The following is a 12,247-nucleotide window of genomic DNA, read 5'->3' as shown; positions in this document are numbered from 1 at the left end:
CTGGCTGCTTGGTAGCAATTTACTGTGTGCTCTGGAAAATAAACTCAGTAGCATCTGAAGTTTTTATGCAGTTTTCTAGGTGGAAGCCTGAATCAATAAGGTAGCTTCGGGAAGAACACGGTGGTTCCTAGAAATCTTTCCATTACAAACACCTGATTATAAAAGCTGCTGTTTGGATGTATCAGGGCAATTCATTAATTAGACAGCAGAAAGATCAACAAGGATATTCTGTTACCCATTGAAACCATCCCTCTAAGCCACACTCATCTGTGTACTTACAGATACTTCTGAGAGTTACGCAAAGGAAACATGAGATTGGATCCTCCTCAGAGCATGGGATGGCATTTCCCTACTCCAACCACACCAGCTGAGAACGTGGCACTGGATGTGGTTTTAATAGGATTCTTATTGTACATTAAATAACAACCCAGCCTCAAAAACATGTAACAGATGTGAATCTATTGCGTAGCTGCTAATCCTCAACGGATCAGTTTCATTAATTATCTGTTACTTAACGAACATATAGTGACTAACAGATCTGAAAGGGAGACTTTTAATCCTAATATTTAACAGATATGAGTCTATTATGTTGAGTCACAAGTTTTTATAATTTTGAAAATTGAATGGTTTTATACAAAGCAGTTTTCAAATTCTGTGGAAGAAAAAAGAAGTCCAAGTCACTGATCCTAAAGTCTCCTGTGTTTTCTTCCTTTTGGCCTCCAAGAGAGGGTTTTTGCTGAGATGAACAGATGTGTGAAAGGGAACTGGAACTTTGTGGATGTGCTGCTCACTGAGTTGCTTTTAAAAGTCACATTCTTACCCCAAAAATACTGTCCAAAATAACAAGGAATCATACACATGCAATCCTGAGCAGATAAATCCTGTGTTTTTTACCTTTGTGCAAATAATAGCTTCCAAATAGGTTTCTGCTAACAGGTTATAACTCTGACTGTTATTTCATTTGTCTGGATTTCAGTTTTAATGGTTCTGTTTGGCACTATTTCCTCTCTTTTAGCCACGAAGAGCACTCAATTTACAATTAAGATATCATTTTGAAATGATTAATTTTACAGAAGAGTGCATAGTTTAAGTAAATTTCATTGTCTACTGCAACCATGAAAATGAATAGCCAAGGAGAGGATGTGCCAACTGTTCTGCAAAAAAACCCTACGAACAAATATGACTAGGAATTAACACTTAGATATCACACAAACAGCCATATATGTCATCTTAAATGGAAGTTATTTGAGTAATTCAAAAGCTGATGATTTGGAAAAGCAAAGTATTCCAGCTCCTTCTGGTAACTGCATTTCCTATTGTCTCTCACTATGAAATGATCTCTGCTTGGAGTAATTTGCCTTCAAACTCAGAGTCCTGGTTTGAAATCTTCAGGCAGAAGTAGAGGTGTCAAATAATAATGTCCTTCTTAATCACACACTGAATCACTTTCAAAGAGAATTAGTTGATTATATCATCTAATGTCTTACCAGTTACACCAATTTCCAGCCACAGAGAAGGCAGAGTCTTCCCTATAAGCAACAAACGAGCTGAAATTCCCACTATATCATATGTGCTCCAAATGAGGATGTAGTATCACCATGTGAGGCTGCATATGGATCCAGAAATTGTCAATTTCTACATTTTTATGTAGAAATGTGCTGAATTTCCCCTACTATAATGAATAATGCTATGTGCAGACTCTTCTTTTGCTGGTAAACAGATCCATTTTTCAGTCCTGTAATCAGTATGCATCTATTTAGCTACTTAACAGCAATGTGCTCTGGTTCATTAGGTAGCTACTGTTGTGTCTCAGCCTAGTTAAAATTTCACAGCAAGTTAATCTATTTTATTACAAATGAGAACACAAGTGATAATGTCCTCACCATTTTCCAAACACAGGGTTAACAGTATTTGTAACAAATCAATGGGGGCATTTAAATAGGAAAATTGCAAATCTAAAATCTTAACATTTTGTTTTACACATTGATGACTTCATTTTATTTGTCTTCTATGTATTTTACAACCTCGTTACTTTTCATATATGTTTCTTTTCCACTTGAAAATGGCTTAGTTCCCCCTGCAGGGCAGCTTGGTCCCACACTAGGTAAACTCACAGTAATAAAGAAATATTCCTAAATAAGGTACTATTTTCCCCATTTATAGTTCTTCCTATTCATAAATTTGCAAGATTAACATTCCAGGTTATAATTCAATGAATTATACATAAGGATTCTACAGATTGTGATAATTTTATGAAAAATGAAAACATTTCTCATGATCTCACCTATTTATCTACCCTCAGTACGTACTTTATCTCATCTCTTTTTCTTCCTTTACAGAGCTGTAACATAAATTCTCAAAAAGGACTTTTCCACTATTTAATCCTCTTGAAGGGTAATATATTTGTCTCACTAAAAATCAGTGTCCTTCTCTGCCTCAGAAAATGTAGCTACAAAGCTTGACATTGTTAATTTTAGTTGTGATTTAGCTTAATGGCACTGAAGCCATGAACTCACTCAATTTCCAGACAGATCCTTGATTTCAGCTCAATATCCCTCTCCCTCCCCTGTGAGGAAGTATTCCACACCAATAACAGGAAATACTACAAGGTGGTTGCATCCACACTAGTTTTATTTGAAATATATATGAACAGCTTACCTATTTTTGACATAAACATCTTGACCTTAATTCCTTACCTCTGATTTTTTTATAGTATTGATCATCTTTTTATGTCAAGAGTTTCAAGAAATGATGCTGCTGGATTTTCCTTTTATTTTTCTTTACTCTTAGTTGTATTGTAGTTGTAATTATTCTTCCAAATGTTAATCTATTAATCAGCTCCTAGTGGATTTAGTGGCATTTCACTGCTGACAAGCAGGTTCTGGATGCTTGTCTGAGTCTTGGATGATTTATTCAGACGTTTATCTTGATATTTCATTTTTCATTGAGGTGCTGCTGCTCTACTCTGTAGGGCTCTGCAGTGGCTGGAATTTACCCTCTCTAATGATGTAGTGGAAGGTAAAAGGGAGATTCTACTGGTTTTAGGCCTAAATTAGAATTTTCAAGAGTTTTAAGAAAGATTTTGAGCTGATGCTGACAATGTTGGAGAAACAAGAGTTCATGGGCTCTGGCAGAAAAACTCCCAGCATTAATTCTCACACTGGGATGTTCATTATTCCAGACCTCAACCTCCCAGTGGCTGCAAGATCTCCATTCATATTCTCAAAATGGGCTATACTGAAAAAAAACCAATTCTAGAAACCAGAGCCTGACTCCTCTGGAGGGGTCTGTGAAGTCAGGACAGGCAAGTAGAGTCTCCCTGCAGCCCTTCCCCCCTCCATCCCAAATTCCCTGCTGAGCTACCTCTTCTCGCCCTCTCTGGCTGACTCCCATTCTCAGCAGGTGAGAAGAGGAAGGAAAGATAACACAATTCACAATTCCAGTCAGCAAAGACCTGAATTGCTAACACTTCCTTTCTTTAGTTAATACTAAGATGTATTTCATTCCAATTGACTTTAGTTGATACTAATGCTCTTTGAATCCTAATAGCCAGCACATTTTTAATAGTGTTCTAAAGTTTACAGTCCTTAACTGATAGAGTACTCAATTTAGGCTTTTCCAAGGAAAAAAATACCCCTGCCACAGGAAGCAGGAGCTGTGCTACACCTGAACTGATGCCAACAAGAACTAGGATGGTCACAGCCATTTCTGGGCTAGAGAAGAGCAGTTTGGTTTGGATTTTTAATCATTCAATGCTGTAAATGAGCACACACAAAGACTGGGGGCGACTTGTTGGTCTTCTGAGCTACTTATAGTACCTGTGATTGCTGTAGGTACTGGAGATGAACAAGGTAAACAGCTGGTCTAAAAACCAAGATAGGATCTGTGTGTCTGAAAGCCAGCTGGATCCTATTCATCTTTTGCAGTGTATCGGGAAGTCATTTGCTTAAAATATGTACTTTGCATTTAAAATGCGATTTTTTTTTCCCACTGTGTACATATACTTGTTTCAGTTGTATTCAACTGGCAATTATTTTCTCACAGAATTTAAGAAATCATAAAAACTCCTACATTTACTGATTTTAATACCAGATGTTCACTCACTAATTCCATTACCTCGTGACTACTTCCTATCAATCCATTAATTGCCAGCTGCTCAGCCAAACAGAGAAGTGCAGCTAATCAGATGGTGTTGGGAAACAGCCAAACAGGAGCTGCCTTCTTCCCCATTTCTTAAATTAGCAGGCACTGGGACAGCCGTGGAAACCTTCACTCCTGGGCAAAGATCTTGATGTTTTACTTTGAATCTGAGAGCACAACAGTGCCTGAAACTGGAAAGGATCTCACGGGGAAATTTGGTACTTGTGCCCCTCTCCTGAATTGTTTCCCCCAGTGCTGCCATGGTAGGGAGGAAAGGCACTCCCAGGACTAATGATGATAATACTCTACCTCATCTACGTTAAGAGCCATATCAGTTATTAAGGACAAATGCAAATGACCAAGCTAATATTAAAAAGATCTGAGCCAGAACTAAGAGCTTAGATGTGCGTGGCCTAACAATTTTCCTCTGCAAGCTCTGCAAAAAGAGATGTTTCTTACTGGATTTTTTTTTTTCACTTGGAAGTTTAAAGTAAGTTTTCAACGCTTAAAATCGCTCAATGAGGGTGGTAAGGAGCCAGACAGGGAGAGGAACAGCCTCACTCCAAAGGAGGAGATGAGAACGGTATTTAATGCAATTTGAAAGGATCTGAACATCTTCCAGCAGAGTCATTTCTCTGAATCTGTGAATAAAGAGATACAAACCTGCACACTCATTCCTCCTTCACCTCAAACACAGCCCCAAAAATTAACCTTTTAAGAACTAAACAAACTCCTGTGTCTCACACGTCACTCCTCCAGCATATCCCAGTCCCATTCCAGCCATCAGCTGCCTGCTATGGAACAGGACAGAATAAATCTAATACTATGAAAAATCACATTCGTTGTAGAGAAGTTTTATTTTATAAATGTTGCAATATTCTGAAAACAATTCATAATGGATTGAATGCTCAGAGAGATATGAAATTACTGATGCTAGAAAATCTGTAATGGGAAATGTTCCTATTGTGAGAAGAAGTGTTTCAGAGCATTCTGAGATGGCCACATTTTTCTGGCTGTCAGGTAAATATTATGAATGTGAGTTGTAGAGCACAGAGAAAATAGCACCTCTCAGCAATAATTACACAGCCCATCTGTACTCTCTTCAGGGAATTTAAAATCATGTCATATGCATCCTTTACAAATGCCTCAACAATACCACAAAATCAGGAGAAAACTAAAACTCAAAGAGAAGGAGACTCAGAAGCCTCTACTGAACGTCTAGATCCCACTGTACAAATAATGCTTTGTTCTATTTATCAGATTAGTTCCTGAAGTGCACTGGGGTGAAATTCTCAAGGAATTCTGAAATATGAAAACAAAAATGACTTTTTTAAAAAGCATTTTAATTACCTTTTTTAGGGTTTTTTTCTGTGTTTCCCATTTGCACTCAACACAAGCACCATTTATTTCTAACTGGGACCTTGATGAGAGCAAGAAAGAATAAGAGAAAAGCAGGAATACAGCAAGCATGAGGGGGTGACAACAGAAGAAAAATGGACAGCAGGAAACTAATTTTCAGAACTACTCCTACTCAGGAGAAGCACATCCCTCAGCAGCTCCAAAGAGGCTGTTTGCCAGAAGGAAAGGGAGGGAGCACGAGGAGGAAGAGGGTGAGACATGAGCAGTAGGAGGAAGGAGAGTGCAAAATATGTCAGGTAAGTAAAATAAGAAGCAGGAAAAATTTGGGAGAAAATAAATCTCAGATCTTTGACATGAAGTTTTGCCTCATTACTGTCATTACTCTTTGCATATCTAACACAGAAGGAACAGCTTAAGGCCCCTGGTTTTGGTCTGGTTCCCAGAATTTCAAGCTCAGCCTAAGCACAGTATTTCCCACCAGCCTGTTCCTAGGGACATCTGGGAAACTGGCCTTTCAGTGAACAGTCCAAGATATCACAGTCACAGCTCCAGACTTGGCTCTTGCCAGCCTTCCCTTCGCCTTCCTAACCCCAAATCTCTCCCCTGCCCTCTCCCTGCTTTTTGGCTGGAATTGTGTAAACCAGTATGTTTTCAGCCATGTAAGGTCACATATGTTACAGGTGCACTGTAAAATAAAAACTTTTGGATTATGTCACTACTGCTCTCTGGAGCTGAGTGTTTCACAAACTTCAGTGAAAAATCCTCTCACTTTTCTGTAAAGGGCTCATCCCAACTTTCCTTCTGAAAATATTGTCACAGATTTTTTCTGAGTTTCAGGAACAAAATTATTGTGTGACAGTAAACTGCTACATTTATTCATGGAGTCACAGACTGGTTTGGGATGGAAGGAGCTTAAAGGTCACCTCATTCCCCCCTTGCCATCGGCAGGGACACGTTCCATGAGACCAGGGTGCTCCATCCAACCCGGCCTTGAGCATTCACTGCTCTTTCTAGCCCAAACCATGACTCAAGTGTACTTAGCCAAATTCCACCCCAGACTGATCCTTACTTGACATCCAGGACATTCCTGGATTGCAGAGGAGGTCCAGCTGAAGAACAGCTCTGGAAAAAAAAGAACTAACAAGAACTGGATGCAAATGGGAGAAGAGAGAGGACGATGAAGTCAGTGTTGCTGTCAAATTTTGCTTTTGCCATGAGACCCTCAATAACAGACATTCTTCTGAGCCATTTGAACTAAGTTTCAAACCCAGCAAACTTCTTCAGATGGGCAGTAAATCCCTGTAAGGCTGGATTTATCACAGGGGCACGGCCAGAACTGCAGCCACAGTGCTGCTGGTGCTGCTATAATCACATCACATCATGTTAGAGATGGCTAAGAAGGTTTTGTGAGCTTGGCCATTGTGCCTCCCTAATTTATGGTGTTCCTGTCAGGGAGAAATCAAGTTTCATAGTTATGACATTTCTTTCTGGAGCACTAAATGTTAACTTTGCTGATCATGCATATCTTGGTAGAACAGCTTATTTCTAAATGGCAAACGTGATATAAAAAGCATAATGACTTCATTCAAAACCTTATAAAGCAGCTGATTCTCACACCTATAGAAAACAGGCCAAGTGGTATTTTAGTCATCAGACTACGGAAACAGACACACACTTAATATATTCGATTCATTTCTCCATTTTAAGTAAAAATGTGAATCTGGGATTGCATTCTGTTGAAAACTAGCTATGTTTTGTACTTATTAACTGCACTTAAATAATGTCCTATAATAAAAATATTACTGACAGCAGGAACACCAATCCTTTTCTTTTACATGTTTCTTTAGTACAATAATTTCATGTTAACTGGTTGTCATTCTCTCCTGGGAGATTGTACATAAGGGAAGGAAAGGACAAAAGGAGCCTCACACTGTAATAAAATTCATCTACAGTTTCAGCACTCAGAACAAGCTAGAGGAAGATGAGCACCACTTGACAGGTGAGAGTAACAGAGCAAAGGATTCTCACTCTGCCTCTGTAACGTTGGCTGCTAGTGCATTTTCCTCTGAAACATGAGAGGAAATAATTCCCACCAGAGTGCTGGCCAGACCTCGTGTTGCTGTGGAGATACTGTGTCTCCTCTAGCGCAGGTGTTGGGGAAAAAATTGCTGTAAATGAGTAACTGACATCAGCAAGGGCCTGCTAAATAACACCCTGAAACCCAACTGCCTGCAAAATCTGCAGTTTAAATTATAAAAGACTAGCATTGTTTACCAATATGTATTTAATCTTCCTGTTGACATTTAGAATACAAACATTTGGAACACAATCAAAGCTTCTGCAAGTTTACTTGCTGCTACAAATATTCCACTGCTGTGTTTAAATTGGGGTTTTGTCAAGAGGTCTCTGGACAGGTAAAGGAAAGGTTATGGTTTGAAATTAATGAGATCTCAACTAATTTCTAATAATTTAATGACTTGCATTAACTAATATACAGATGGACATCAGAGACAGTTGTTTTCCCCACCCAGCCAACAACTGTGCAGGTACACTGATGATAACAGAAGTTTTTACACATCCTAATCCTAAGAAAGGATCTTAATGGGAAGTGTCGCCCCAGCCTCCCTAGAATCCAAGGAAAAAAAAGCCAACAAAACCAGAAGATTCAGAATAAAATTTGCCCTAATCTGGAACTGGACTCTCAGTAATAAAGAGAAACAACCTGAGGTAACTGGAGATGCTTAGGGTCAGAAAGAAAATCAGAAGATAAACAAACTGCTCCAGAACTCAGCAAGAGAGGGATGTAGATTTTTTTCTGCAGTGATGTGACAAGAGACATTTGCTGTCCCCCCTTGAGAGGATGTTGCTATCAGAACACATGGGCATGAACAATAAACACATGCTTGGGCACTGCTGGTTTCTTTCCCGGCTTGACTTAGAAACAAAATCTCCTGAAGCACCAGCCTGTGACAAAAGGATGTACAACACTGCCTTCACTTAATGTATTCTCACAACTGGACTGTAGTGTTGGAAACAGTGACCTTCTCAATGGTAAAATAATGACACATTATAATTTAGATGTTTTACAATAAAGCTATGAGAGGTTAAGTTCAGCAAATCAGTGCGACTTGTAAGAATAAAGCAACTCGGAAGTCAGATTCTAGAATGACAGGGAATGAGTGGAATATTGAAGACATTTATTTTCCAGAACAGATAGCTGTATAGATTCATTTATTTAAACCCAAAGAAAAATGGACTGCACTAAAGAACTTTCAAAGCTGGCAACATTTTACTTTGTCAACAAGAAACCCACATGTGCATGGAAACACACAGAGAAGTCAGACTGGTAACACCTTTAATTTTTGCTCAGTACTAAGTGGACACACTTTTAGAGAATCTCATCACACCAATCCTTCACATGCACTGAACCTACACACTTCTATTTTGAAAATTTCTTGGTTTAATGCATTTTTGAGTGTGTGGCAGGACAGCAGCTCTCCACAGAGGCAAGAACCTTTCCGAACAGTCTATTTGGTAGAGACTGCAACAAGCCTTTCAAAATACAAACAGGTTTTAACCAACCAGAAGGAAGTTCAGGTTTGGCTACTAGAGACTCAACTCACTTTGTGGTAATTTTCCCAGGTATTTACCTGCTCTGGATGTGCACTGCTAGAATTCCTGTTTTGTTCTTCAGCCTCACTAAGGTACTTGTGATGATTTTCTCTGCTATTTACCTGTTCTGGATTTGCAGGGCACTAGAATCCCTGCCATGTCCTACAGCATTTTCTCTTTAAGTTTGACTTTAAACAGCATTTCAAGAGTTACTAAGCTCTCACAGATCTTGCTCTAGCCCTGCAGCCTGCAGTGAGTGCTGGTGTCCATTTTTAATCACACTGCAGACTCAGTGACAGATCAGAGCAGCTGAACTGGGCTGCAGCGGCAGGTGCTGCTCAGTGCTGGGAGCAACCAGAGTGAGGTGGGGCTCCCTGCCTGTCCTTGTCTCCCCTGAAGTGTCAGGGCACAGCAGTGAGGGGCAGGGAGAGGCCTTACCTTGATGACGGAGGCCCCTGCCCTGGAGAGGGGGCTGTGCATCTGCGCCGCCGCTGCCATGTTGGCGATGGTGTTGAGGTGGTTCATCTGGTTCATGGCCATGGCCACCGAGGCCGGGGGGAGGCTGACGGGGAGCAGGGGGTGCGGCATCATCATAAAGGGCAGGTCTATCCCTGTGGAGAGCATGGACACATCATCACCCTGCACCCTGAGTGCCCCCAGCCCACTGCAGGGTTCACCGTGTCACTGGGACACCCTGAGTGCCCCCAGCCCACTGCAGGGTTCACCGTGTCAGAGGGATACCCTGCAGGGGTATCATATCCCACTGCAGCATCCCCCGTGTCACTGGGACACCCTGCAGGGCTCCCACCCACTGTAACGTCCCCCATGTCACTGGGACACCCTGAGCACCCACAGCCCACTGCAGCATCCCCCATGTCACTGGGGACACCCTGCATCCACTGCAGCATCCGCCGTGTCACTGGGATGTCACCCTGCAGGGGTGCCACATGCCACTGCAACATTCACCACTCAAACCCAACAGCAGCAAACCCCAGCCATTCTGGGGCTCCATAGGGAAGAACTGTCTGTGCAGCCCAGGAAAAGCTGTTTTGCTGGGGAGAGAACACACAGCTGGGGAGTGACACAAAATGAATATACGACTGCGCCGGTTCAGCAATCTCTTTAGTTAAGAGAAATAAACAAGAAAAAAATCCCACAAAACATGCATATTATTTGCATGTTTTCCAAAACATCGGATGAATATTTATTAATAACTTTATCTTATCATACACTCCTACCAAGACTTGTTCCTATTACCACTTCTCAGCAATGTCACACTAAATTCTTATACTCCATTTCTTGAAACCAGAAGGCTGTGGCTTGGACTACAGACACCACTGAGCAATTCTACAGAAGGTCTGTGAACTGCAACATGTAATGAGAGGTTAAAATTGTTGCCAGAGGTTTTAATTTTCAAAATGTCACTTTAAATTGTCTTCTGTTATGGATATAAACCAATTTAAGAAGGTATGAAATTTATTTGGACCAACTTGCAGATCTTGACATTGCCAAAAAGGTGAAGTTCCTGCTAGCAAGAATTGGATTCTCATACTTCATTAATATCTATTTCAGCATGTGTACTACTTCTTGTATTTAGTAATGATTGCACTGGAAAGCAAGAACAAGACACCAATTCACTGAAAAAGTTGTTCAGGTTATTGTGCAATCAAGAGTTCTTTAGAGGGACCACTTGAAGAGAGCTGCTATAGGGTATCCAAAATTAATTTTTCAGAAAAGAAAAAACAAGACTCATTCTGCCAGAAAAAAATGTCTTATCATTTTTCTAAATGACATTTAGATTAGAAATCCTCATTAAAAAAATCAGGTGCAAGTACTAAATATCACAAACATACAGCTAGTCATTACCACATACCACTGAGATTGCTTATTGTTAAAAACTTTTTATCTTTTGGGTTTATCCTATCTATTTTAAAGAAGAAGGCCAGTCACCATTTTGGTGTATGACAGAACTAACAATAAAAAAAAACACTGACTGACATATCTTATGTTATTCCTACAGAATTTGACTCCAGTGATATAAAAACACCACAGTGCCCACCAGGAAAGGCAGAATTGAATATTCCCAGCTCCCACACTATTCTTGTTTAACATGAGCATATCATGATCAACAACTATGATGTCTAATGACTCACTCTCTATTTTATATGATGATCCACACCAATATTAATTATGATAGGCAATAACTAAGGCCCACATACATCTCCCTTCACTTCAAACCACACTGACAATCCCTTCCAGTGCCTGCATCCACAAGCCTTTGTTCCCTTGCAGATCTCCCTTAACAGCCCAATAATCTTTCCTCATCCTCTATAGAGCTCCAAAACTCCCAGACGCCATCTGGCCACATTGAGTTGTATGTCTACTTAAAGTCCAATTGACATGCAAACTAAATGCAAACTACAAACAGAATTTAACAGCACATCACCAGTTTTAAGACACAATCCGTCAAACATTTTGTAGGACTATGAGGAAAATATATCCTGCACTTGCAAATCATTGGGCATAATGTCTGACATCCAGTAAACCCTTTAACAGCCTATACACATTCACCTACTACAAAATCCACTGGAAAATATCCTTAAGAGCAAAGAACACAAAATGTCTGTGTCTAAAGAAACCCAGGTATTGAATTATGCAAGAATATAAAATGGAAGGATAAACTACAGAGAATTTCAGTCCTGTGACTTGGTGATTTTAAACTCCTGACACTTAATCTAAAATGTTCGGGTCCACACCTTCCCGCAAACAGAGCAGACACATTTTGTACGTGTCATTTCAATAGCTCTGGTTTGTTCAAGTCTTGGGCCTGACAAGAGGTAGGAATGGACTGACTACTCCAAAAACTGTGTAAGGAGCCAAAAATGTCATCCATCCACTGAAACTAACACCAAAAATCAACTTTCAGAAGTTGATTGAACAGGGCACAACTTGGGAGGATGAAGAGCTTAAACAAGCAACAGAAGTCCATAAATAATGAGCTTTTCATTTTTCATTCACCATCAACTACAGGAATAAATTTTAATTTTATAATTTTAATTTTAGAAATTTTAATAAATTACTCGTCACTAATTTTTAAAATGTTAAACCCAAACATCTTTCTCGGAAAAAAATTTCC

The 12,247-nt window shown here is 39.9% G+C and overlaps 1 protein-coding gene across 3 annotated transcripts in view; it reads right to left on the bottom strand.

Moving 5' to 3' along the window:
• LOC310922957 (dachshund homolog 2-like) overlaps positions 1-12,247 on the bottom strand; it is a gene marked incomplete at its 5' end in the record, with an annotated part of 246,143 nt that overhangs the window by 47,491 nt on the left and 186,405 nt on the right. For all 3 annotated transcript variants that reach the window (XM_083883985.1, XM_083883983.1, XM_083883984.1), the window contains one exon: positions 9,550-9,722. In XM_083883985.1, coding sequence (XP_083740111.1) covers positions 9,550-9,722 — 173 coding nt within the window. The remainder of the gene's footprint in view (positions 1-9,549; positions 9,723-12,247) is intronic.

Source organism: Zosterops lateralis (genome assembly GCF_965231275.1).
Source record: "Zosterops lateralis genome assembly, chromosome: Z".
Classification (NCBI taxonomy): domain Eukaryota; kingdom Metazoa; phylum Chordata; class Aves; order Passeriformes; family Zosteropidae; genus Zosterops; species Zosterops lateralis.
Note: the sequence above shows the minus strand (reverse complement) of the source record. Positions and strands in the feature narration are given on the sequence as shown.